The sequence below is a fragment of the Trachurus japonicus genome, chromosome 12 (assembly GCF_045865225.1).
Source record: "Trachurus japonicus isolate A0001 chromosome 12, Traja_1.0".
NCBI classification, from domain to species: domain Eukaryota; kingdom Metazoa; phylum Chordata; class Actinopteri; order Carangiformes; family Carangidae; genus Trachurus; species Trachurus japonicus.
This window is the reverse complement of record NC_140918.1, coordinates 30,597,403-30,624,646: the sequence shown is the minus strand read 5'-3', so window position 1 is coordinate 30,624,646 and position 27,244 is coordinate 30,597,403. Positions and strand designations below refer to the sequence as shown.

Here is a 27,244-nt window from a genome sequence, read left to right as displayed (position 1 = left end):
TGACTATGCATTTTAATGGCTTTTAACACCTTGCCAGGAGGACTATATTAGCCTTTGGCTAACACTGGCACCTTTTCGTTTATTAATGTTCATTAATGTGCACTGTCCTCCTTAGATAAATAAATAAAATTAAAAATTAAAAAATCTACTGTACCATTGCAAGTCCATAACACTGTACATAAATAGATACACAAAAAAAAAACTGTATAAAAACTGGGATGGAAAGCGTGAAGATACTGTGCTGCTGCCTCAGCACAGCCTGCATGCTTGAATTTGTGGTTGAACAGTGGATATGCAGTGTAAGAACATACTATGTAAATGACGGAGATGATTCAGAGTGATTCATAACGTTCCACGGGTGGAGAAGAAACCTCACCTGATTGCATAATATTATTTGTTCGAACAGGGAAGGAACAGGGAGAGTCAGTGAAAGAATGAGCCACTCCTCAGAGGGGGAGAAAGAAGTCACTGAAATTAAACTTTCACAGTTGTCGATTTTTGATTGAACAAAAATTTGATGAATATTAGATTAAATGAACGAATGGTGTGGTTTGTCAGCCTCCCAGCTTCTGGACACTGAAACGGACTCAAAACTGAGTGAATGTTGGACTTCGGTTCACCAGGGACACAGATATGACTGGGATGCATGGGCCACGGGGTTCTTTGCACAATCATTGTGAAGTTTCTGTGAAGTTAGGTTTGTTGTGTAGTTTTTCCTCAGAGAATGTAGACAGCACATGACATTACATCTTTTTAGTTTTCAACTCAAGTCATTTCCCCTCAACTTAAGTTTAGTCCACAATAAAGGTGAATATGGTAGGACACATTGCAGAATGATCAGTCTCAGTCCACATCAAGTCAAATCTATCAGGTCAGATTTGCATAGAATTAGCTGTAAATATTTATGGTCAGCAGAGGAAGTGATATTTTTGCTGACCCTGTGACCTTTTCTACATTAACACTGATCAAAGCATATCCAAATTAGTGGCTATAACTCTAATCCTAGACAATAGTGCTAGTGTTTGTGCGTGCGCCTCTTTTATATACAGCCTATGGCGCGTGCATATGTGTGTGCGCGTAAGTGTGCATGTGCCTGCTTTCATATTACTGAGAGACATGAAAGGAACAAAGTCAACAGCCAGAGACATGCAGTGCAGACACAGGGAGGCTCCACCCTCCTCATACTTATCAAGGTGTGTCAGTCTTGGCAACCTGCAAGAATCATCAGACCCCACCCAGACACACCCTGCAGGGTGGAGGCGGGGGGTTGGAAGAGCAACCCAGCCTCCCCTTTAGTCATGGTTCATTTAACGACAGTACAGGCAACTAAGGCTTGTTCTGCTGTTCTGTTTTATCACTGTTCCTTTGTTTTTACCCCAAGATGAAAAGTGAGAACCAAAGAGGATCGTATTGTTGATGGTTATCATTGTTTTATTGGAATATAGATTTTATATTTAATATTTACATAATATGAAATTATGATTTTTTAAATCTTTTTTTAAATTTTATTTTACATATTGTGTACAGTAGTTATATTTTCTGAGCTTTGTTGTTCAGTTATTGTATCTGTCTGTGTTGATTCCAATCTAGTACTTTAGTTTCCATTCAGGGCTAATGTTTTCTCTCTTCCTATACACACACACACACACACACACACACACACACACACAAGAGGAAATGAGAAGCTGAGTAAAGTGACCAGTCAGGTGCAGAGACTCTTACAAACTCTGGTTGGATATTAACAATCTCTCTCTCTCTGTCTCTCCCTCTCTCGTCCATTCTCATCAGCAGGGAGGTTGTAGTTAGGGTCATCTCCATGTACACAGTGGTGCAGCCCACCCACTAATACACACACACACACACACACACGCAAACCCCCTGTGGTCTGAGCTAAGTAAAGAAATGAGTTCTGAGCCAGTTTGTCATCATGAGCGCTCCTCTCTCTCCGGCTGCTGCAGTGAGTATTATAGAAACAGAAAATGTATGTGAAATATAAAAGTGGGATGCGAACAGTAGTGAAGTTGGTGTGTTCAGCTAATCTTGTAAAATCCTTAGTTCCATTATGGTTTGATAAATTAGCAGTAAGTCTAACTAATGGAAACTACAGCAGCAACAACATTAGAGACTTAAAGGTTTTAGTTTTTTTGACACTGAAGTATTGAGATGTTGGCACCTGTTAGTCATGTGGCAGCATCAGCAGTGGGAGCCATGGTAAAGATGGTCTCCTTTAAAGCCTTCAGTATGGTATAATACTGTATATTGTACCTGTAGTTAGTCACATTTAGCATATCGTATGGACATTTGTAAAATGATGTTTTATTTTAAATTTCATTTAAAATCTCAATGGAAGCAGGTTATGTTATTCTGACATTAAAAACCCTGTCTCACACAAATTACATTTATATATTACTAATTTGTTTTCCCAATTATGTTTTGCTGAGAAACATAATTGGAAAAACAAATTAGCTGTATATAAACATAATTTCTAGAGGACAGGGTTAGAAAGTAATGAGGAGAGAATTATGGCAGTCCACATTCATGGGGCTCTATTTTACTTTATAATGAGGTGTTTTCTCTTTTTTTTTTGGAAAGAAAGGACTTTGTTGGGTCCACTGAATGTTACATGCTACTTCAACACTGTGTTTGACTCTTTTTTTTCTCTCACTTCCATCATCCTCCAAACAACTACAAATTCCTCTAAGCTGCCCAAGCTCCTCTGGATGCATGTTATCTTTCTCAGAGGGATTAAAACACAATGGATTTGTTTTGATTATATTTAATCAGACAACACAGACTTGCTGTGTCACGGACACCCAGCCCACTCATGTTATAAATGCATCCTCTCATATGGCGAGAGAAGGAATTAATTGCCTCCTGTTCATCTGTAGTTTTTATATACATGGTGTATGAAGATTGATTTCCTCGCTTTAAGATGAAAAGATTAGGAGCCACCCAGCAGGTTAGCTGCCTCAGCACAGTTTTACAATGGTTCTCTGTTGTGGATTTCCAACAGTGGTGGGTGGAAGGCTTCCAACAGCTGAGGGTCTGCTCAGTATAGACAGACTGGTGTTGTGGTAACCATCACCTTACATTTATAACTCTCATCTTCAGATCTCTGATGAAGGTTTCTGAGGTTCGACTATAGAGCCCTTTGAGATTTCACAGTTCAAGCAACTAAAGATGTTGGTGAGGTTCCCATATTCAGGTTTGAATTAGTTTTACTGTCTTCTTTTTTTCATATGAAGTCAGATTTGAGCTTGTGGCCATACTGTTACTGCTGTCACTCACTCAGCTCCAGGCTTGAACAGTGGCTTCCACAGAAGAGTAATCCATCACAAACCGCGGCAGAGGGCCATGTTAAGCGTGACCCTTTGCTTCCTGTCACTCACCTGTTACACTGAGCCGTCCCCTCCAGGACACTGTCTCTCTAAACAACATGTCACCTAACAGTCACCAAAAATGCTGTTATTTTATCAATACAGTCAACTTCACCTCTAGTGGTTTGTTTTCTCTTTAAAGGGATACGCCAACATTTTTTTTTCGTGTCTTGCCTCACTCCTGAGTCCATGACCAGCAGATAGACACCATCCTTTCGACTGTGCATGCAGTAACAAGGGAGATAGAGCCGTCTCGCCCGTAATTAGCTTAGCTCAAACGCTGGAAGTGTATAGGTAGTGTTAGCCTGCCTCCTACCCCAGTCGAAATCAGCAGTCAGAAGCTGATTTCATTTTAGCTCTAAACTCTGTAAATATATCACTTTATCGACATTTCAAACATTTTTAGGCGAGAAAGTAGCCGTTTAGATCAGCAGTGTGTCGTTAATTTGTCTAAATACCAGCTGTTTACAAACAAATTCAAACGAATTTGGCGCTATTCAAGCTAGCCGTTGTGACCAACGTACTTCCGGTTACTTTAACAAAATAAAACACCCGTTGCCCACATGCAGAAAACCATGACGATATAATTTGTGCTTTTACTTTGAAATAGGAAGCTAACCTCAAAGTAAAAGCACAAATTATACTGTCATGGTTTTCTGTATGTAAAGGGCAACGGGTGTTTTATTTTGTGAAAGTAACCGGAAGTGTGTTGGTCACAACGGCTAGCTTGAGTAGCGCCGAATTCGTCCGAACAAAATTGTAAACAGCTGGTATTTAGACAAATTAACGACACACTGCTGATCTAAACGGCTACTTTCTCACCTAAAAATGTTTGAAATGTTGATAAAGTGATATATTTACAGAGTTTAGAGCTAAAATGAAATCAGCTTCTGACTGCTGATTTCGGCTCGGGTAGGAGGCAGGCTAACACTACCTACACTTCCAACGTTTGAGCTAAGCTAATTACGGTTCTATCTCCCTTGTTACTGCACGCACAGTCGAAAGGATGGTGTCTATCTACTGGTCATGGACTCAGGACAAGACACAAAAAAATGTTGGCGTATCCCTTTAACAGTACATAATGTAGTGGGGGAGTCACTTATACGGTCAGCATATCTTAAGTGATATAGAGTGTGACTGCATAAAGAAAGCTTTCCACATGAAATAGTTGAAATAGATGCTGCAACTTTTAGTATCACCAGCCTTTGAAGAAACTTTGCAGTGGACCGTGGTTCGTACGTGTTTCTCACGCTGCAAAACTGAACCAGTTACAGACAAATGGCAGGACTGTGCCTTTTCTGGGAACAAACTCTTCATTTACGCTGGAAGTCATGTTGCTGTGTGTTTGTGATGAGGTAAACAAGGAGGGAGGACTACGGGAGCTAGATCATAGTCAGTTTACACCTTGTGCTGTGTCAGCTCTGTCAGTGAACGGATGGATGGTGCAAGTACTCGCCCCAGCTTCAACAAAAAGCTCTAAGCATATAGAACGTGTTGTTCCATTCATGGGTGCGTCCTGTTGGAGCCTTGTGGTTTCATGCCCAGCTGTGTCTGTAAATCTTTCAGACAGGCGGCCAGGTTAGAAGTGGCCCGCCCGCCATTTTCCTGCCGATGGAGCCACAGTCTATGATGCTTCTCTGGCTCAGCACAGCCCTGCACTGTAAAACTGGAGAGCCCTTGTTAACCCCACATTCCTCCATGGCCTTGGTCATACTGTGCGTTGCATTATCACAACTGGGCACAACGCACACTCTTTGTTGTACTGCACTGTTCAAACACAGTTACGAAAGCTGGCCATATCGTTGTCGCTGTATGTGAACCACAGCCCTCCTGCGCACGCAGCATACTTACTACATATAGGGGACTATAACGTCAGATGTTTGTGGTCAAACTTATGCTTAAGCACGTCAATCAGATTGTAAATGTGTGTTGCAGCCATATCATAAAGGGCAGGGAGGGGACACCAGGAGTAGTAGAGGGTTCCTTATGAGAGTAATGTGCTATTGCTGGTGATAATCTTGGTCTTGGTTATCATCAATTTCATAATCAGAGCAATAAAGAATAGGTTACTTTGCCCATGATGAACTTTAACTTTGTGGCCTATATAACAACAGTGGCATGAACAATAAGAGTTATTTTCTGGTAGTGTATCAAGCCCAGTTTTGATGGTTATTATCAGTGCTGCAACAATTTAGAGTAAATTAGTTGAATAGATGTTTTAGCAGATGTTGACTGATGATTTGCTTTCTGAGAAGTGAAGGGCCCAGTGTTGGAGCTTCCTGGAAACCTAAAGAGAATACATCTCAACCTCTGTTTCAATTCCAGCCACATTTTTTGTTTAAACAGTCTCCTTTATGATTCAGAATTGAATTTGCTGTTAAACAAAACTAGACAATACAAGACAAATCCTGTGGGTCTCCAAACTTTTAATGTGCTTTTTTTTTAAATGAAAGGTTTTAAAAACTCTCTGGATCAATTATTGAAAAGTTGCAGCAAAAGTGTTTTATTTTTCCTATTGCATTTAACATGAATATATCCTAATGGTTTAAAAATGTACAAGCTGGATCAAACACAGTGAACAGAAATTGCAATATCCTTATTATGCTTAGTGTAAACCTACAGCCTTGCTCTCCAAAGCCAAAAAGATTAACCTTGGTAGCATGTCTTGTTGTGTCCAGTTATATTATAGCCTAACATACAGATGATCAAAGCATCATTAAACACTGGGACATCTGATGTGCTTTAAACCCCACTGTGTAGTTCAGTCAGTTTCCTGTCTGCCTTATTCTGACTGAATGTAGTCCACATATGTGTTTCTCAGATGTGGAGCAGTTGTGTGCTGGTATTTAGGGCATCCTCTCTGTGCTTTAGTGAGCTAAGTGCTAAAGTCTTTGAAGTGGTATGGTGTTGAGTCTGGAGGGCACAAGTCAGTTCAGCTTCTTTCTTTGTTTGGATCATTCCTGTTTCTCTCCATTCCTTACTGATGAGAAAAATTAGTTAAAGAGTCAGTTTAAGAGTGCTAATTTGGTGTAGCCCTAAATTCTGTCTGACAATGGCTTCCAGACATTCAGGCAAGACAACGTGCTGCATGTCCTACAAACATTGCTACAGTACAACCTCTGTGCATGTAACTACTACACTCTGCCAACAGGAGGGGACTCTCAGTAGTGTTGGGTCGTTGCAAAATCTGCTAAATGTGTAACATAGGTCAAATTCACTGAGGGTTGCTGTGTTGAAACCAAGGGATAACAATGCTAAAAATATTTTCTCTCTTTCTCTGAAGTCTCCAGAGTTCCAGAGACACACAGAAGACTTCCCTGCTTCTGTGGACAAACTACGGCAGCTGATAGAAGATAAAGTTCACATCCCGCAGTCCCCCATCACTGAGAACCACCAGGTAAGCGACATGGGAAATCATTATAACATACGTACAAATGTAATGCCGTTAAACCAAGGAGATAAAATTTGGTAATACAAAACACACGCATGTTTTCTTAGTCAGTGGATCATTAGCTGAAGGCCAAATTTTGTCGTTGAACAGATGGAAGAAAACATTCAACTTTTTAATGAGTCTAATCTCCACAAATTTCACTGAACTTGTTTCAGGAACATTAAACATGACACCTCTAGTAAAAAACAGTTAGATGATCATCTGGCGTGCAGCAGAGGTATCAACTGTCATTTTGTCTTTGCTGAGGTTGGAGTTAGCTTCATTTTTTTTAACCTGATGTTTTTAAAACGTGGTTCTTTGCTAGAGGGAACAGGGCTAATTGCTCAACTCTGCCTTAAGTGCATTCCTCTTAACAGTGTATGCGGGGATCTGTTTTTGTTGGCACTGTCTTTATTGATTTCCAGGATTTTCTCTCCATTTCTCAGAATTAACTGTGCTGTTCTCTCTTTCATCTGTATTTCCCTCTCTTTCCTCTCCCTTGTTGTTGGTTTATCCCAAGGCCACGGTGAGCTCAAATCCAAGTTATTGCTCCTCCCTATAGTGTCAAGTGTGTTTTTCTTCCTGAAGCCTAATTGCAGAGACCAATAAAGTGCACAAGAAAAATCAGATTAAACCTGTTTTAAATGTTTGTCAATGGGCTTCAAACTAAATCATTTCCCTCATGTGACCCATATTTGACATTAAAGTCGTCTAAAACATTTAGAATGGGAGCGTGATGAAGGAAAATACAAGTCAACAGAGAAAAGCAATTTCAGTTGGTCACAAGGATTTCAATGGGAAAGGACTGTTCCTTTCTCTGCACCTCAATTCTAAAATTCCCAGTGAATATTACATGATATAATAAGATTAATACAAATGCAAATGCATCCTGACTTCTTTGTAATGACAGTGACAGATAGCCCTGTGTGTTCTCCAGCCTCTTCTTGACCCCGGGTCACTCTCAACTTCCTCCTCTTACCTAAACTGTCAACTTCATTCATGTATGGCGTGAGCGAGCACTGACTGAGGCACGGTTACCTCCGAGACATTTGAGAGAAAATAAAGCGACAAATGTTCGGTTTAATCATTTCCAGGCTAGTTAACTGCATAAGGTGGTGGTACCAACCAGTCTGGATACTGAGAGTGGAACAGAAATCAACTTATTTAGCCCCTCACTATGTACGTTTTTACACAGTCACATTTTGGCGACATTAGATCATTATAGACTGATTCTGGCATATATGTCAGGCAATCTTTAACAGGAGACTGAAGCACTGAAACATTCTATTCACCAGATCGTGATACCAAGTTTACTTATAACTCATTCATTTGTTATTTTGTTATTTATGTCACGCGTCGTGTGAAGAGATGTTGTGTAGGTCGATAATAAATCTTGATTATATAGGCATTGGCCTTAGAAATTGTGTGTACAAAACAAAAAATGTGTCAAAATATAGATTTTATGCTGCAGCTCGTATGTTAGATGGTGGACGGTGAGGACTAAAGATCACATTTGAAAAGCAGATCAGATTGGCTGCTGTGTGAACGTAGTGCCAGTTTGTCTCTCAGACTGAGTCACATGGACACAAACAGACAGACGAAGGGGAGGATGAGGGTGAGCATCATGTTCTGCCAGAATGACTCAGTCAGTCTGTTGTCTCCCAGCCCACAGCCGCTCTCTGAAGGACTCCGTCACCTCGGCTAGTTCAGACACGCCATGTTAGATTTCACTTTTTCCAACTTCTTCATTGCTCTTCATTGTCCTCGAGTGTCTCTTTTTGGTTTCTCCTCTTGTCTCTGTCTCTCTATGTCACCTCCTCTTGTTTGTCTGCTTTCCCACTCTCCTCCCTCAGTGTGAATCATCACTCTTTTCTGTTTAACTCAACATGTTGCTACGTGCGGCGAACTGAGACAGCAGACTACTGAAACCTGTAATGTTATACGGCTAAGTTCTCATATAAAATACTCGCCGCACTAAATATTAAATGATGATGGAGCATTTTGCCTTTTTTCTTTGACATTAATTATGTTGCTTTACACCCTGTTAACTATTGGGTGTGTCAATCCTGAGGATACAGCAGTGTCCTGTTTCCCAGCAATAAAAGTGATCATGGTGCTGTACCTTTATTACTGTCAGAAACTAACCAGTGCCAGCCTCTGAATCTTCTGGCCTAAAGGGATGGCTGTGTTTCACTCTTAGATTAGTAGAGGTGCATCTACGCAATGGACTGGTCACACAAGACCAGTTGTGTCCAACATATGGTTGCAAAACTCCGGGAATTGTCAAAGTTGGAAACTTTCCATGGGAATTAATGGGAATATATGGGAATTAATGGGAATATATGGGAATAAACAGGAATCAATGGGAATAAATCCGAAATTTACAAAATTGAAGGTTGGCCCTTAACAGGGAACCTAGTTGGGGAAAATATATTGTAGCATAATCTTGGCTAAAACAACCAGATTTACACTTTAATATCTATGCTCTTCCTCAATCACATGCACACAGTGCATAAATCTGTTGAAATGTCATGTTTTTTAATTGGATTATTTTGCATGGATATCTGCTTATGACAAAACATGGATATGATACAGTTTGTCTAACATTACCCCCAATTTCCAGTTATTTCCCAATAACTCCCATAAATTCCCATAATTCCCATGGAAGGTTTCCAATTTGGAATATTTCCAAAATTCCCCAACTTAACTTCCCATGGAAAGTTTCTGGAAATTTACCAGAAATTTACTGGAAATTGTCTGCCCCTTTGCAACCCTAGTCCAACAAGGCTGTCCTATTTCAAAGGCCTCTTTACAGTAAATGAAGATGAATCCATCCTTAGTTTCCCTGGTCAGTAAAGGACCCAACGGATGGATGAAGCAATGAACCACTTTTTAAAAAGAGAATAAAGTAGACAGCAGTCTGCAAAGGCGTTCTTCAAGGGATGCATTCCAACAAACTAGCCAAAAGAATTGTTTAGCACAAGCTAAGCTAGAAGATGAGTGTGGTCAGCAGACTGTGTTTTCCAGCTGAAGGCTCCTCTAACCTCTCTTGTCTGCTCCTGGGATCAGGACTTGTTGTCTGAGGACGGCGCTGGAAGAGAGGGACCGTTGTGTGAGCGGCTGAACTTTGACCTCCAGCAGCTGTGGAGACGGACAGAGCAGGAGCTCAGAAACATACACACACAGTGAGTCGAGGACATCTTTTTTGACCAAGCTATTGGACAGTGTCAGATTGGGGTCTTTTCAGCAAGGTGGTGCTTTTCTAAGCTTTTGAACCACAGTTGATGTGTCTCTCTTTTCACTCAACCCTGGTGTCCATCCCACCTAAGATCAGTTGTCCTCATACTTTGATTTATACAGTAACACTCTCAACCTTGTGTCTTTATGACAAAATCCTATATACTAAAAAACTAAACATTTTGACTGTTTTGGGTCATAATAATTAGGTTATGACTCTCAGAATCTTGATTCTGTAATGAGCACAATGAGGCAGAATATTGACTGAAATACGAAGCTAAAAGCAAACACAACAAAACACCAAAGATAGAATCCTCTTAGGAAAACCCAGACTGTCCATTCTCACTGAACATGTTCACTATATTCTTGATCGTCTTCTGTGAAACTGGACACTCCTCTTTCTAAAATCCGGACCATGTTGTGTGCTGTTTGAACATGTGAGTAAGAGGCAGCTCTGTGTTGGGTTGTGGGGTTTTGTCACAGAGCTGAAACACGACTATTGGAGTTTCGCTGTATCTCAGAACAGCAGCAGGTTCTGCTCCACCAGAGAAAACAACAGGATCCAGCCTGCCTCTGTGTGCACCAGTGTGTGTGTGTGTGTGTGTGTGTGTGTGTGTGCGTGCGCGCGTGGCTGACAAAGCGTGAAAGATGGGGGAAGAGAGAAAACGAAAGTGAATGGTTCCTTTATGCGTTTTGCACTGTACATGTGCGTGTGCACGCTAAATTGAGCTTTTAAAGCTGAGATTATTTTGTTGCTGTTCCCAAGAATCCTGAATGACTCACTAGATTTATCTATTTTTTTTATTTGTATTTGATTTCACAGTTGTTTTAAAGGGACATTGTGTAACTTCTCCTGTTATATATTCATGAAAATCGATTATTTGGTTCAAAAGTCTGTTTTTCATTAATCAGTAATCCCCCCATCAACAAACTGAAGTGTTCCGGTTAGCTCTGAATTTGCCGTTCATATCATTCATATCTACATGTAGCGGGTAAGCTCGGTGCTGGCTGCCATGTCGTGTCGCCATGTTTTTACGTTCAGTGGCAGCATGACGGTAGGAAACCACGGAAACTCAGCGGAGACACCGGAGCTGTCGGCTCAGGTCGAGGTGGCGTCTGTGAAAAGTCACCGCGGTAACGCAGTGAGGAGGAATGGAGCGTTACACTGATGCTGCATTCACCTGCAGTCGGGCAGACGGCCGTCGGTAACAAACCAGATGTCATTTTAGGTAAACAATACGACATCGCCATGACAACATATTGTCACGTGTATTGTTTTGCCTGGTGCTGACGGACCACTTGTTTACATAGAGGCTTGTTTATGCCGTTACGTGCAGTGGCTGTCGTTCGTCTGCCCAATTTCAGGTGAATGCAGCATGAAAAATACGATTGAGTTGCTTGCGATATACAGTACAACCGCACCGCTAGATGGGAGTAATTCCTACACAATGTACCTTTAAGGACACAGACACATCTGCTGGTAAAGAGCTCCACCCTGATACCACTGATATTTTTTCCCACAAATTTAAAATGTGTTAACCACTTTGTGTAGAACAAATTACCTGTTCATTACAGTATTCCTGTAGTGTTAGTGTGTGAAGTTTACACAGCAGCGTGTTTTCTTGGCTTATATAAATATTAATTAGATTAATGGGTGAATGAAATTCCAAAGCATCAGTCTTGACTTCATGAAAGTGTGCCGTGTCATTCCTGCTAACAGTGCAGGAATGACACTGTCCCAAACAGTAGGGAGAGATGTAGCCCTCTTCTTCGATTAAAAAGCAGCTCTCGGCCTGCACTTTTACTGTTACAAACCCATTTGGTACAAGTTTCCAGTTTTCAGTTTTCCCCGTTAGGTTTTTAATCAGCTCTGTGAAAGTGAAAGACTGGTGAATGTTCAGATTCTCTGTGCTGACAGTGAGTCTTCAGATGGTGGTAGATGGCTGCCGCCTCGTCCTGTTCGCTCCTACTCTCTGTAATCCTGCCATGATGAGCAGTTTGGCAGAACAACACTTCAACTGGTCTCACTTCTGTCAGACAAGACAAGCTAAAACACATCTCAGGATTCAAGGTGTGCAAGCTGGCAGACACACACACACATACAGTACAGTACCACTCCTAATTTCTCAGTAACCCGGGTTCTCACCGCCAAGAATGATCAGCTCCAGTCACAGCTTGGATAAAAGGCTTAATGACAGGAGATGAAAAGAAGTGTTACATGTCTCGATCACGTTGCCCTTCCCGACATGATACCCATATCTCATATCCGCTCGGCTTACTGGAGAGAGACGTCACCCTGCTTTCATTTTACTGGGGTTTTCCTTGGCTTTCAGGGAGGCTTATGTGCTAATGTCAGTGACAACACTGGGTTGGGTTTTTGTGCATGAAAAAAGGATCGAGCTAAGACTCTGCAATATTCACTAACACAGATAAAGCCATTCTTTTTCCCTCGGAGTAGACTTTACGCTGCAGGAAACAAGCAGCTTTCACACTCAGAACTTCTGGAACAGTTTTTTTTTTTTTTTTTTAACTCTTGCTGTAGTTGAGTTTCTTGGTCAAGGTGATAAAGGTGCCTTTAAAACATCATCTTCCTCCTCTGGCACCTCCTCTGGCAGGAGAACCATGCTGCTGTTTGTTAGAGCTGAGAACTCCATGCAGTTACCTTCACAGCTCTGTGTTAAACCTAATCTGCTTTTAATGGTCTTTTCTCACAGCGAGCATAGGATGATGAGCATCATGTGAAGAGACATTCCACAGAGCAGTTATATGGGGTATGGCAAACTACAGACAACAGAGTCCAGACAGTCATAATAGTTATGACACTTTTATTTCATACCTTTTTAAAAAAAAAATCATTAGGATGTTACTCTGTGAATACAAATTTTGGTGAGGTGCGTTGTTCTTGGTTGTTTCTTACCGTAACACTGCTTGACTTGAGTTTTTGTATTTTTTGGCTCCACCTATATCAACATACAGACTTTCACTAATCCTTTACTTTATAGAAACTGCTATAGAAAAATTTACTTGAAAGCAAATGAGGGCTTCTGAAAAGAAGCCAGGTCTAAAATTACTAGAGATTTTTTTTAAGTCGACCAACTCCTTGTTAAGCTTTCTACCTGAGCTTGTTGAATCTAATTAGCTAAGAGTCTCTTATTGTAGTTGAATTAAATGGTAAATAAACTGTTGATATAGAGAAAAGGCTCAGTGACCACTTGACTTCCTTATTTAGTCCTCTCATGTTTACTTCCCTTCTCTCTCAGAAGTGTGCTGTTCATACTGTTATTACCACTGACGTTTAGTGGAATTTTAGTGACACGTTGTCACAGAACTGCAACAGAAACAGGAATGTCACAGTGACTCTATTAACACAAGTCTTTCCTGCCCTGTTGAGGTGACCTTCCTGTCTGTGGAGTGGGAGTTGTTTTTTTCTTCTTTATCATATAAACATTATAGCTAGGAAGATACAGATAATAACATTTTAATTATGAGTATAAGATCAGCTCACACACATGTACAAATATCTATTTGTCCAGGATTTGAGATCTGTGAAAATCTGCAGAATTCTGTTTGTTTTTGTTGCTAACTGTACTGTATGTTGTTTATTAAAGGCTCGGTTTCAGCTTCAGTCCCTCAGGGATTATTCCTTTATTTTGCTTCCAGTGTTTTGTGGGTTACCCAGGATAACTAGGGCACCGTTTTTGGAAAGACATGTTGGAGCTTGTGATTACATTCTTTAAGTGCTTTACTTGTCTTGAAGCCCTGTGGACTAATTACTTAATCAATTTGACTCTAAAATCTCTGAAAGATCAGCTTTAATTCACTTCTATTGAGCTCCTTTCAACTGGTGAATAAGACCAAAACTACATGTGTGAGAACACATGGGCCACTGGTGTGAACTAACCCTTTAATAAGTAACACGCACACATGAGAGCGAGGGTAGAAGGGGTGATAACTGACAGGTGACAGGTGCTAATATCAATATCGTCCTTTAGAGGTCTAAAGAAGCATGAAACCTCAGTTCCTTACATGGCTCATTTACAAACAGCTACTCTTCAGTGGTGTTTTCCCATACAGTAGATAGACTCAGAGTCTGGTTATGCAAGGAGAGATCCTGCTGACTGGCAGTTTGGAACACACCCAGCCGAACTCTGTCAACCCTCTTCTTCATCTTCCTCGTATTCTCTGAAGGAGAATCGGCTCATCTTCTATTTCCTAAATTCTCTGAAATTAATCAGTAAGGTGGCATCACTCACATGTAGGTCAAAGGTCAACATGGTCTGATAGCTGCTGTTTTATTACAAGGTGCACGCAGTACTGTAGCTTCCTTTGTAGCTCTTTTATTTTATTTTATTTTATTTATTTATTTTTATTGTGTGATACCAGTGACAGACATTACGCAAACATAAAGACATGACATAGCACAAGACAGGAAAGACATGACACAGCAACACAGTAAGCAAGTAAATAGATTGAGATAAATTGTGATAATGAGCAAAACAAGGAAATAAATAAATGAAAAAGGGAAAGGAGAAAGGGAGAAATAAAGACAAAACATTTCTTTGTAGCTCTTCCAGTAACCATGTCGTGGTCCTCTGCAGTGGAGTTGTCATCACTATGGCACATCAGTTATTTATTTCTCTTTCACTTTTCTTTATTAGTTCTTTGTTTTGATTTTTCATATTACTTTCTTTGTCTGGTTTTGTTCTCACCCTGTTTTTCTTTTACCTGTGAAACACACAGCATCCCTGAGTAATTCTCCCCAACACCCTGTCACAACATTTTGCCTACTCCTTTCATTCCTCTTTCTCTCCTTTCATCTTTTCTTGCTTCAAGATTTGTGTCTTATTTTCATTCAAATCTTTCCACTTGTTCTCATCTCTTTTACCTTTCCATTCCTCCTCTCCCACAGTCTTCCCCTTCTCCTGGTCCACTTTTCCTTTTCTCAACAACTTATTTTTCCCTGTGTTTCATATTGTTATTAAATGTATGATTATTGTATTATGTAATTATTATTTTCAATTCATTATTTTTTCAACAGTTAATCCTTAGTCTGTAAAATGTCACCAACAATTCAAATATATTTATTTTACAATAACAAAAATATAAAAAAAGCAAAGAACACAGAAGAGAATAAACTGTGGTAAAAATGACTCTGTCAGTCTGAATTCTTTCAGCACCGAACTTGTAACTTCTGCTCACACAGTTTTATCTTTAATCGCAAATATACTGTACTGTACTCAAAGAGTATGAAGTAGAAGTGGAGATGAACATTAACATTTATCTTCATTTACATACCATTTTATACCATCAACATAGTTCATGATAGAAACATGGAGGTGGATTTTATTCTTCAAAGTTAATTCTTTTTTTGTGCTATAAATATGCACACAAACACACACATACACACAATCCCGCCACAGATTGTGTATATCCTGTTGTAACCTTGACACACTGAAAATGTATGTGACAGGCTGCCAGAGGTGAGATACATTAATGTACAATAAATAAATAAATAAAAAACACCCACACATTTTTCACCTGCAATTATGGAGTGAAATGTGTTTGTCACATACATTCATATAATTACGGAGCCCTATTCACGCTTCTCTGTATATAAGCACCTAATCAGAACACACTGACAGCTGGCACATTGTGTGTGTGTGTGTGTGTGTGTGTGTGTGTTTCTGTGTGTGATTCTCAAATTGTCAACATCTCACACACACAGATATTCATTGGTAATTACTGATTTTCACAGCAAAACATGATGCTCCTCATCACATACACATGCACACCGTTTTAATGAAGCCATGTGATTGGCTGAGATCAGTTTTGATTGACAGGTGATGAAGTAGCTTATTTGCATGAAACTTTATTCTTGAAATCTCATGATTGCACTCAAGACGTGCACTTCTCCTAAAAGCACGGTTATTACCTTTTTTAGGTTTTTGAATTAAAGTTGAATTGGGGAGAAATTTCCCACAATCCTACAGGAACGGGCCTATGGTATTTAACATATGGAATGCTATGGTAATGCTTGTTATTGTTGGTGCCGGTTTTGTTGCATCCTAATTTCATTTTATTTTATTTTATTTTATTTTATTTTTTTAAACGGGTAAGCACCAAAACTACAAAATAATATGAATAAACCTCCAACATTCTGAGACTTCGAGCCTAACTTTTCTTCTATAGTTATCAACCATGAGTGTTTGACAAGGACGCTGTGGCCAGATGACGGTAGACGACAGATCAGTGATGTCTTTAGGTTTACTTCACATTTCCATCCCTGACAGTCTCATAACACGCACAGACGAGTCCTTAGGCCTCCTTGAAAACCTCATCAACACAACATTAAGATATTTCCCAGCAGGCCTTTGTGGTTTTGTACCATTGTCTGTGTGGTTTCTCCTAATTTGCCGTTTCTCTACACGTTGATGTCACTTCTTCAGTTAGTTCATCAAAGGCTTCGCTCAGATGAGCCTCCTCTTCTTCCTCACAAACAAAACACTTGTGTGCCTCTCGTCACCTGCTGTTCTGCCAGTCTGTCACAGAGGTTTAGTGTCTCCCAGTGGACAGATGCTCCATTACACTCTGATGTCTGACTGCACAGCTTCACTGGGGCCTTTGTGTCAGGCTGAAATAATGCTGTGTACTATTTGTTATTACTACCGCACATTCGCTCATTGGAGTATTACTGTTTTAAAACTTATAGCATAAGAATTGTGGCTCAGGAGGTAGAGCAGGTCATCGGTTTGATTCCTTAGCTTTCCTTAGCTTGTGACTCTTAGCTTTCAAATTGTATTTTGGGGTCTCTTTTATTGTATCGATTATCCTTGTCTCTTTGCTACCTTGCTCTTACTATGTATGTTTGATTGATTGTTTTGTAATGCTTCCTGACCAGGACATCCTTGGAAAAGAGATTGTCAAATCTCAATGAGTCCTTCCTAGATAAATAAAGGTTAAATAAAAAAATAAAAAAATAAAAAATACAAATTCCAGGCTCCTCCATCTCGACATTGAACCCACACTTGCCCCACTGGGTGTATGAATGTGTGTGAATGGGGTAGCTTTCAAGCTAGTGCTGTATGAATGTGTGTGTGCAGGGTGAATGGGACATACAGTGTAAAGCAATTTGAGTGGTACGAGACACTAGAAAGCACTACTGTATATACTGTAGGTGCAAGTCCATGTACCATTACCATTTTTATTTCTTCTACTACACCTCAGTTAGCTACAATTAGCGTTGCTACTGTTACAAACATTAAAGGTCCTAGCCTGATAATTGGCCCCATTTTACACACTGGACCTTTAACACTTTTAGTCAACTTTTGCACTACTGCTGTTACTCTGTAATGTGTCGGTATAGTTTTATGTGAAAGCAGGTTATTTATTGTTATCCTAGTATAGATTATAGTACACGTTGGTGTAAGTCTTACAGTTGGATGACCTGCTGTACTGTAACTTAATGAGGTTTTAGATATTGGCTGCTGTTGACTTTAAACAGGGAGAATGAATCACTCACCCAACAACTGTTGAGCTCTCTGTGTATCTATGTAACTAAACAGTGTTTGTTGAAGGGAGGGACAGTGTCATGTTAAACAGGTTGGCAGGGGCCCACTATCAGGAGTGTTTGATGTGAGGAAGTTACTGGCTCAGGCTTCTGTAGAGTAGAGACGAGGGGGAGACAGAACATTGATGGTCCCAAACCTGAGAACACATTCAACCTTACTGTTTGTTCCAGTATGACCTCTGAAAACCAACTCATCAGAACTGACATGTTTCAGAGAGGATCAGACTATGTAGCTGTCATTAGTCTTGTAAGAGCAGTTTGTCCTGATTCGTCCTTTACACTGAGTTCAGAAGCTGTTTTTTCTAGTGGCACTGAAGGTAAAGTAAAGTCCTCCCAACAGTTATTACATGATGCATGGTTAGTGCATACATGAAGAGAGATTTAAGTACAAATAGTTTGTCTGCAATGAATCAACAAACGTATTAAATTACCAGCTAATTGAATCTTTTTTGGGGGTGGTTGAAGTATTTTTTCTAAAGTTTGTAAGGTTGTGTATTTGTGTGTTGTCAGACTTTTTCAGATTGAAGGTCGTCGTCAGCTGCTGACCACTGAGCTCTTTCATCTTCAAGAGAGGAAGAAACAGAGTGAACGTTTCAGCCTTCAGACGTCCACTGTAAGTGACCACAGCATTAAACTGATATCATACACACTGATACAATGAGTGTCTGTATACTGTATATAGTACAGCTCTGGAAAAAATTAAGAGACCACTTCAAAATGATCGGTTCCTCTGGTTTTACTATTCATAGCGATGTGTTTGAGTAAAATGAAGACTTTTGTTTCATTCTATAACCTACTGACAAAATTTCTCCCAAATTGGAAATAAAAATATTGTCATTTATTTGCAGAAAATGGCAACAGGTCAAAATAATAATAAAAAAATTTGGTGTTTTCAGACCTTGTATAATGTAAAGAAAACAAGTTCATATTCATTTTAAAATAACACAACACGACTTTTTAAACTTAGGAAGAGTTTAGAAATCAAAACAATTTTTAATCACAGCCGTGTTTTGTTCTTTTAATTATTTATAATCTTTCTTCCTCATTAAATATGATTTGGTTCAGGCGATCAGCTAAGTGAGGTGTGCTTGTGTTGGAGTTCAATAGACACTGGAATCCATGGCTGCCACATGTAGAGAAGCTGATTTATTAACATTATCAACATTTTGGAGTGGCCTCTTTATTTTTTCCAGAGCTGTATATCATCATATCATATGCAAAAGTAAGCAAATGAGCAAAGGCTCAACCATACCAACCATAGGGTTTGTTAGTATTTGGTGATAAACGTTGCTTATCGAATGGAGATCAGAGTTTGTGATCAGAGTTTGTGGAACAGCCCTTTAGTCAAACACATCCTGTGTCCTTTCCCTCAGTTTCCGTTTTGTACTTGTCAGGAGCTTCAGAGCTCCATCGCTGAGCGTCTGGTCCAGTCAGAGGAGCTGCTGTTCCAGAAGGAGGCCCTGTGTGCACTGCGTCGCCTGCTGACCCAGGACCTGCAGAGGTACCAGACTGAGACTCAGAGACTAACCCGCTTCACGCAGAACATACTCCAACAACTGCACAGGTACACAACAAGACCACATTCTGTTTAACAAGCACGAGAAAGAATTATTTAATTTCACTAAAGCTTTGATATGTTTCTCTTCCAGGTCAGACGGAGAAGAAAACTTTACCAAGAGACAGAAAAGCAGCATCATGCAGGGAAAGAACGAGATGGAGCAAGGCAACAACATGGTACAGTTCAACTCTGCTGTTTGTACAGGAGTCTGTACATGTGTCTAATGCTGGACTGCAATCACACAAATGCAGCTAACCCGTACTGTCGGTGGTCGTCAGTCACTCGTTCAAACCTTTTAAAACACATTTGAATAAGATGTTTCTAAATCAGCATCCTCACCAACAACAACTACAACACAACTGAAATAAGAAGCTGATGTTGCTGTGGATGACAAAAGTCACACAATAAAAAACAGCCACATAAAACTGGTCAGTGTGTGTGTGTGTGTGTGTGTGAGTGTGTGAGTGTGTGTGTGTGTCTGGCATTGGTCCAGATGTTGTCAGTCTTTTTCAGACAGTCGGAGTAGAGACAGAGGAAACATCTGGCTGCTCATCTGGCTCTGTCTGTCACACACAGATGCAGACCTACACACACACACACACACACACACACACACCTCTCTCTTCCTTTGTATGTGTGTGTCTTTCTCGTTTAGCATCTTTCTCCTAAAATAAATAAAAAAATAAAAAAATAAAAAGTATAATAAACTGGCACAGTTGTGACAGGAAGCGATGATGGAAGAAACCTGGTTTGGAGTCTTATTATAGCAGAAAACCTGTCAAAGTGTCATCACAGTTTCACTTGTGAAGCTTAAACACCAGCAGCAGACAGGCCAGCTGCCAACGCGCTGCATCTCCCGCGCAGACACTCATGTAGCAGCGTTTCCTTTTCCCAGTTTTGCGGATTTTCATTGAAAAATATCAGGTTTTCCACAGTGCGTTTAAGCTGAAGCTGCAGCAGAAAATCTATGGAGTGAGTGTGATTTTTAGAAAGCTCCTTCACATCTAACAGCTGCCGTGGTTGCATGTGTTCAGTATCAGTTATGATCAATTTCAGTGGATCACAATGGATAATTAGGAATCAGCACATCTGTGGAAACTTCTCCAGCCACTCCTCCACTGTAATCCAGCTCTGTGTGATCTTTGTGCTCAAAGTCTTCCATCAGCAGCTCTGCAGAAAATCTGCAATTTTATCACATTAGCTCGACCAGCTGCTACACCTTGATTATTTCTGTATGTAAAATTATGTACATTCCACTGGCACAATTCATCCACTCAACAATATGGCCAATGTATACTTTTATACTTGTATTTAGAAGTTTGTTATTATTTGACACCTATCTCTATAACGCATTATAACCATACTTATAAGAAGTTATAATGCAGTTATAACACTGTATAACTATAGTTATAAACAGTCATAAATTATCATAATGATTTATAACAATAATCACAACACACACTATAAAGCATTATATCATGACTTATAAGGTCAGGTAATATAATATAATATGTTATAATTGTTAATAAACACTCATAAATGATCATAAGGGTTTATAACAAAAAGCACAACACATTATAGAGCATTATAACTCTATTATAATACTTGACCATAATTCACGCAAAACCGTTGATGCGCGTTGCCTTCAGGGACAGTTTATCAGCAAGCAGACTCTGTATTTACCTCTAAAACGGCTCCGTTTCGTAACATTACATTTTTATTTCATAGTGTCGTGAATGTGCAGGTCACAACTTGTCCACCAGAGCGTTGCGGAGTTCTTGGATTGTGTATTTGATGAGTTTGATGAGGGAAACCAAGAAATCTCATGAGCCTCCGTAGCGTAGCTCTGAGCAGCTCACGGCTCCGCTCCACCGTTCTAAAAATAGCTTGCACCGACAATTAAAGGTAATGAACCTACTGCTATGACTATAGGGATTATGGCAATGGGCCAATTTGCCAAAATGTTGAACTATCCCTTTAACACTCAGTCTCACACTACTGTCCAGGGATAGAATCAGTAACCTTTTTATTAGGTCATTTGTGGTTAATCTGTCAGAAAATGAGCTAGGATTTAGATAATCAAACATTATTTTGATTAAATACAGAGTTAATAGATCTGGATTAGATTTGATACTGTAAAGTGCTTTTTGTGCATTCAGTGATCCATCCCAGCTATATTCAGTGCAAAACGGTCGCTATGTAGTCGCTTATGTGTAAACTGTCAGTTTGGGGGTGGGGCTGCAATAACAACACAGCAACATATTGCCAAGCAGATTGCCTCAGACTAAATGTAGCTGGATGTTTTGCTCTCTGACAGGACTGTTGTCAGTGACTGCTGCCACTACCTGCTCCTTCAGTCTTTCACTACGCTGCTGTTTCCTCTCTCTCCCCCTCAGAGTGGAAAAAAGAGCACTCTGTGTGTTACACCAACAGTTATTTAGTCACTACTGCATGTTCTGTGTGCGACACTGACAACTCTGACTGTGAGACAATACAAGTGAAAAGCAGTAAGAAAGAATTTGAACTTGAGGCACCGAGGAAAAAAATCATGTTTGTGATTCTCTGCAAATACGGTGTGAAGACACTGAGGAGAACACACACACTCACACACACAACCCCATGTGTTGCATACAATTCTCTCACCTGCTCAAAGTCCAGAATGAAAGTAAATTCCAAGAGAAACCAGGAAATAACCAACGCCAAAACTAGAAAATGAACTAACACTAAAATGTCAGACAGCCCACAGAGAGTAGAAAACCAGCAGAAGAAGCCCAACATAAGAACATGTAAAAAAAGGTTGAAAAACTAGAGACCTGACGGAAGGCCAGAAGGAAAACAACCTATAAAAGCTTAAGAGAGCGTAAGTGTACAACAACCATGCAAATCTAAACAACATGAAGCTGAAGGACAAAACCTGACAAGCCAAAATCATTCACCTACAAAACAGCCTGACTACAGTACGTGTACAAAACCTGAAGAGCAACTAGAGGAAGCTTTCAAATAATAGCACAAATAACCAACAACAACTGCAAGAAGCCAGAAACTAAACAGAAAAACAATGAATCAATTATAGGAGCCATGAAAACAAGAGGATGACCAAGGAAGCCTGAAACTACTAACCTTTAAAAAATTAGAAAAACTAATTAGAAAACAACAAGAAGTTGGAAATGGCCACAAAATTCAAGAAAACAAGTGTAAAAATACTGGACAAAAAAGACAAACACAGATTAGGATCTGTGATTAAGATATTCAGAACAGCCCTCTCTACTTCTTCCTGGTGTGATGTGTCTCATGTTTATTGTTCTAAAATTGACCACAACTTTATCTCCTTCTTCATCCTCGGTGCTGCCAGGTGGCCACAAACACTGCAGTAATGAAATGTTTGGAAATCTTTGAGTTAAAAATGCCTGAGGCTGCTCGGTCCTGACAGTTGATCAGATTTATTGTTGCAGAATTACAAAACAAGTTCTTCTTATATTCTCTATTGTGTGTGTGCAGATGGCCAGGAGCTGAATCTGTGTGTGTGATCTCTGAGTAAACCAGCCTGCCTATCAAAGAAATCCATGTAAACTCACACGGATTTCAAGAACCTCTGCACTAACTTAGCTTTTTCTCACTCTAGCACCCAGCAGGTGGGTCAGGGGAGGTCAGCTACCCCTCGTTTTACTCACCAAGATCCATTTACCACTCAACACTGTTCAATCCCAGCCCTAAACACAGTTGTGTAATGTCTTCTGTGTCGTCACTGTGATCATATGATGTGTTCAGGGTCGTATCAGCTGGAGCTCAGGTTCATCCAGTCCTGAACAACCATATCACGAGTATCTCAGTTACTGTACAGTGCAGATGAAAACATAAGTTATGGCTTAGCTTCAGGAAAAGATTGTGATTTTAAAAAAAACAATATAAACTGCTTGTGTCACGTGGGATTTATTCCTGTGGTTTCTAACCAACATCCACATCATCCAACCTCCTACTGATATATTATGAACATTTCCATTTGCTCCTCCTGACATAATCACTACATCTGCTGGATGTCTCTTAGCAACAAAGCATCATAACCTCAACCACAGTGCCTCCACTTCAACTTTTATTCTAGAGAATAAAATCCTGAGCGCTTCTGCACCAAATATCAGCCAGGCATTTGCTGTATTTCCCAGGGTGCAATGCTGTCATATATCTGGGTCAGATGGTGTACGGCTCTACACCATATGTCTGTACTGTAGTGAGGCCACAGGGAATGGCAGACTAATGTGTGTGTGTGTCTGCGTGTGTCCTGGACATAGGGAAATATGGACCTGGTTTCCTGAATGAAGCTGTCTGTAGATCAGCTCCTAAAAACTGAGGAATATTTGTTTGTCATGAAGTCACATGTTTAAAAAAAATAAAAATAAAAAATTCTGCCCTACAAAGGCAAAATGTAGTATCTATAAAAATGCCAAACTGAGAAAAACAGCTTTTTGTGTTTTTCAGGTTTAAGCATCATTATGAATAACTACCAAGTCTATAATTGATTAGTTAAAGGTGGACTGAATTAAATGTATTTTGTAGTTTGTCTTTCTGACCAATTTTGACCGTTTTATGGCAGATACGGCACTTTGCCTTGGTTTTGGTGCAGATACTGCACTTTGGCTTGGTATTAGCTACAGATACGACACTTTGCCTTGGTTTTACTCCAATGGAATTATAGAGTAAGAGAGTCCAGTACTCTTTGTAGATACTGCACTTTGCCTTGGTTTCACTGTGCTTTTTTGGATGGACAGCAAAATAAAAAGCCCAATAACTCTGGAAATTGTAGCAGTACCAATATCAAATTCTACCAGATTGAAGAGAATATGCCACACTTTTGATTGGTCAAAAAAAAACAGGAAACAGGAAATTCTTGTTCCTGTCCAATCTCAAACTAAAAAGATCACCAAGACCATTCTTTTCCCCACGTGTCTGAGGGACTCAATGACTAACTTCTATCAAAACTAGCATCACAATGGATTTGAAGATATTGACTTAAAATAAAATAATAGTAATAATAAGTATCATTATTGTTGGAGATATATATCAACAGTGTTCTGTGACCCTGTTTACATGTGGGATCTTGACCTGCATATTGAGCAATCACATCAAATAGTTTACATGATGTAGTTATTTATTTCATTGATGGGAATGATGCAATTAGACATCACTTCACAACAAGACATGAAACTAATGTGTTCCACTGTTGCTAATTCTCGACTCCCGCCCCTAGTTGGGCTTTAACATGAGGACACACACATTTCATCATCAACCACTGTGGTTGAGTCAGAGTCCAAACTGAGCGCACTCAGCTCACAGGGCAAAAATAATAACATTAAAAATCATCAGCTCAGAGCTAATCCCACCACAGCCTGTAAACATTTTAATACTGGTGATTAGCAGCGATCCTAAACCCCAGACAGCCTCCCTCCCCTGCAGCCCTCCCCGGCCCCGGCTCCTCTCCCACCCCAGCCTCGGCTCCGTGTCCCTGGGGAAGCTGGCCAGGCGAGTCCCTGGATTAAGGCCACTCGGTGCTTTAGACCCTTGAGCCCCAAAAGTTAAACCCCTGGATGCTCGCCACTTCATTTCTCTAAGTGCAATCGGCCTCCTTGTTAGGATTGTTAATTAAAGTTGGATTTATTCAAGTGGCTTTTTGGCAAAAAAAAAAGAAAGAATAATGCTTCCATTTTCTATTCCTTTTCTCTCTCTTTTTTTTGGTCTTTTAGCTGAATGTATAAGTTAGTTTTTTGAATTTTCAAATCTCTTTGTCTCTGGCCATCTATTGTATCTGCTTTTTTCTATTTGTGTGTTAGAAAGTGGGATGCTATGTTTCAGGGGAGGGTAGTGATTTTTTTTTTTTTTCAGATGAGTGAGCAGATGTTGCAGTTTCTCAAGGGGGATTTATGTCAGGATAGGAACAAACACACACACAAACACACACACTGAGCTTCATGCCATTATGTATTTCATCAGTCAACATCTACACACTACATTAGAGGGTAGATTTTAAATCTAGACATGTTCCTTACAAGGAACAAAACGTGCAAATCTAAGACCTCGGCAGTTTATTGCAATGTTTTGTGAACTAATCAAAGCTTTAGCTCAGCTTTTATTTTTAATTAAAATTTTAAAATAGTAGTATTAAAAGTAGCAGATTCTCTCACCTGTGAATGGGCTGCTATTTCAAACAGCTGAATTACTCTTGATAATGTCTTGAAGTAACTAACTCAAGAGAATCTTTGGCCATGTAATTAGCCAACACAATGGTTTCCATAAGCAACCAGGCTCACAATGGTCTAAAACACCCAGAACTGTTAATGCAGCATACAGTAGCATCATCTAAACTGTATGGTAAATGTATATAATCACTCATATCACCCACCACTAACCTCCTACACCTGATACTCAGACTCTTGCCTAACAGTTGTTGGGGCTCTGTTACTGTGTTCAACTCTTTCAGCACTCGCCTTGGTCCTCTTCTTCCCAGTCACCACTCAGTCCTCAGCAGACCACCAACCAAGAAGAGGCAGGGCAGGCTTGGAGAGCCGTTCATAAGAAACCACCCACAGACCTGAGCTGTAGTACAAATCTGAGAAGAGCCGGCAGCATCAAAGACCTAATCAGTAAACTCTCTAGTCCATGCCCGGTCTCTCCTGTTGGTTTACGAGTAGGACAGGCCCTCAAGACCGCCTCAGCTCAGCCTCCCAAGTCCACACCCAGCAGTGTGGGACCAGAGGACAGTCCACTCCCCAACATCACTGTCACTCCTCCTCTCAGGCAAACCAGCCCCATGGAGGCTCAGTCAGTTCAGAGAGGCACCACAACAACAAGTCAGATCTCTACACAAACTGATTGTCCAGTCGGAGGCAAAACACAAGTCACAGACTCTGGTCCAGACTCTGTGACTGACTCTGGATTGGGATCGGTAAGAAACTCTCGATCGACCAACAATTTGGACATCTTTGCATGAAATGCAAATCTTGCATTTTCACATTGTGAAGACAGCACAGCAGCATGGCAGTACGGGCTTTTGAATGCATCTCCTCGCCTGCTTCCAATCCACATGATGACTTGAACACATAAATCCACAGGAACATGAATCCTACTAATCAAAACTGCCTCACAGATCCAAGTTTCATTCACATCTTCGATTCTTTACGTGTAAAGGAGCTTCACAAATTCTTGTTTTTGAACGAAAGCAACAACAATCTTCCCACTGGTGATTTGTACTGATGAAGTGACTGGAACTACATGTTTTCTATTCTCTTCACCTGCGTGTGTGTGTGTGTGATACTTTGCTTGATGAGGAAACAGGAGTCCAGCAGCTTATTGTGGCCTGTTATCTCCCGTATGTGCAAAAGATCGAGGGACTCGTCTGAGCAGTCCTGAGTCAATCACGCAACATGATGGCTGATATCAAGTCATTACTTATTCTATACTTATTTCTCAAGCATTTTAGCCTTTATTAGATTGAACAGTGGAAGTATGACAGGAAATAGGGAAGCTCTACAGGATGCTAATATGTTAGCCATAATGTTATGCCAATATGTTGATAGTGTGTAGCTTGTGTGGAGTTCTTCTGTCCCCTAGTGGCCAGGGAAGACATTTATAATGCAGGATTAAAGAAACTCCAGTTCGCACCTCTGAGTGCTCATTTTGTAACTGCTTCTTTTTTTCCATGTTAATCTTATTATAATTTATGATTTTGTGCACAATAACTGTCTTTTAATTTCCCATTCAATTAATCCACTTTACCTGTTTGTACCACATGCATTCATCTTCTCTCCGCTGTCAATCACACTGCACAATGCTCAGTAAAATCAACCTTGTCACTGTTTAAAGTCTGTACATAAGTCTGTCAGGATATATACTGTATATACATATTGAGGTTCTGGTCACAATATCATATTATTACAGTATGAAATATTACAAGTACAGTATAAAACCATATTTCCAACATTCAAAAAGGAGCAAAAAAGACAAAAAACTAACAGTCAAATAGACAACCATACTGTAGCAAAACAGAGAAAGTCTCCAGCCTGTTCTTAGAGCAACTGGAATATTGT

General features: G+C 40.1%; 1 protein-coding gene across 1 annotated transcript in view; it reads left to right on the top strand.

Moving 5' to 3' along the window:
- Positions 1-4,816: 4,816 nt before the first annotated feature.
- The window catches only part of LOC146977798 (uncharacterized), a 35,792-nt gene continuing 13,364 nt past the window's right edge, over positions 4,817-27,244 (top strand). Inside the window, exons 1-7 of the mRNA XM_085794349.1 lie at positions 4,817-4,825; positions 4,944-5,092; positions 6,621-6,774; positions 9,877-9,992; positions 18,122-18,224; positions 19,006-19,175; positions 19,261-19,345. Of these exons, the coding sequence (XP_085650475.1) occupies positions 4,817-4,825; positions 4,944-5,092; positions 6,621-6,774; positions 9,877-9,992; positions 18,122-18,224; positions 19,006-19,175; positions 19,261-19,345 (786 nt within the window). The remainder of the gene's footprint in view (positions 4,826-4,943; positions 5,093-6,620; positions 6,775-9,876; positions 9,993-18,121; positions 18,225-19,005; positions 19,176-19,260; positions 19,346-27,244) is intronic.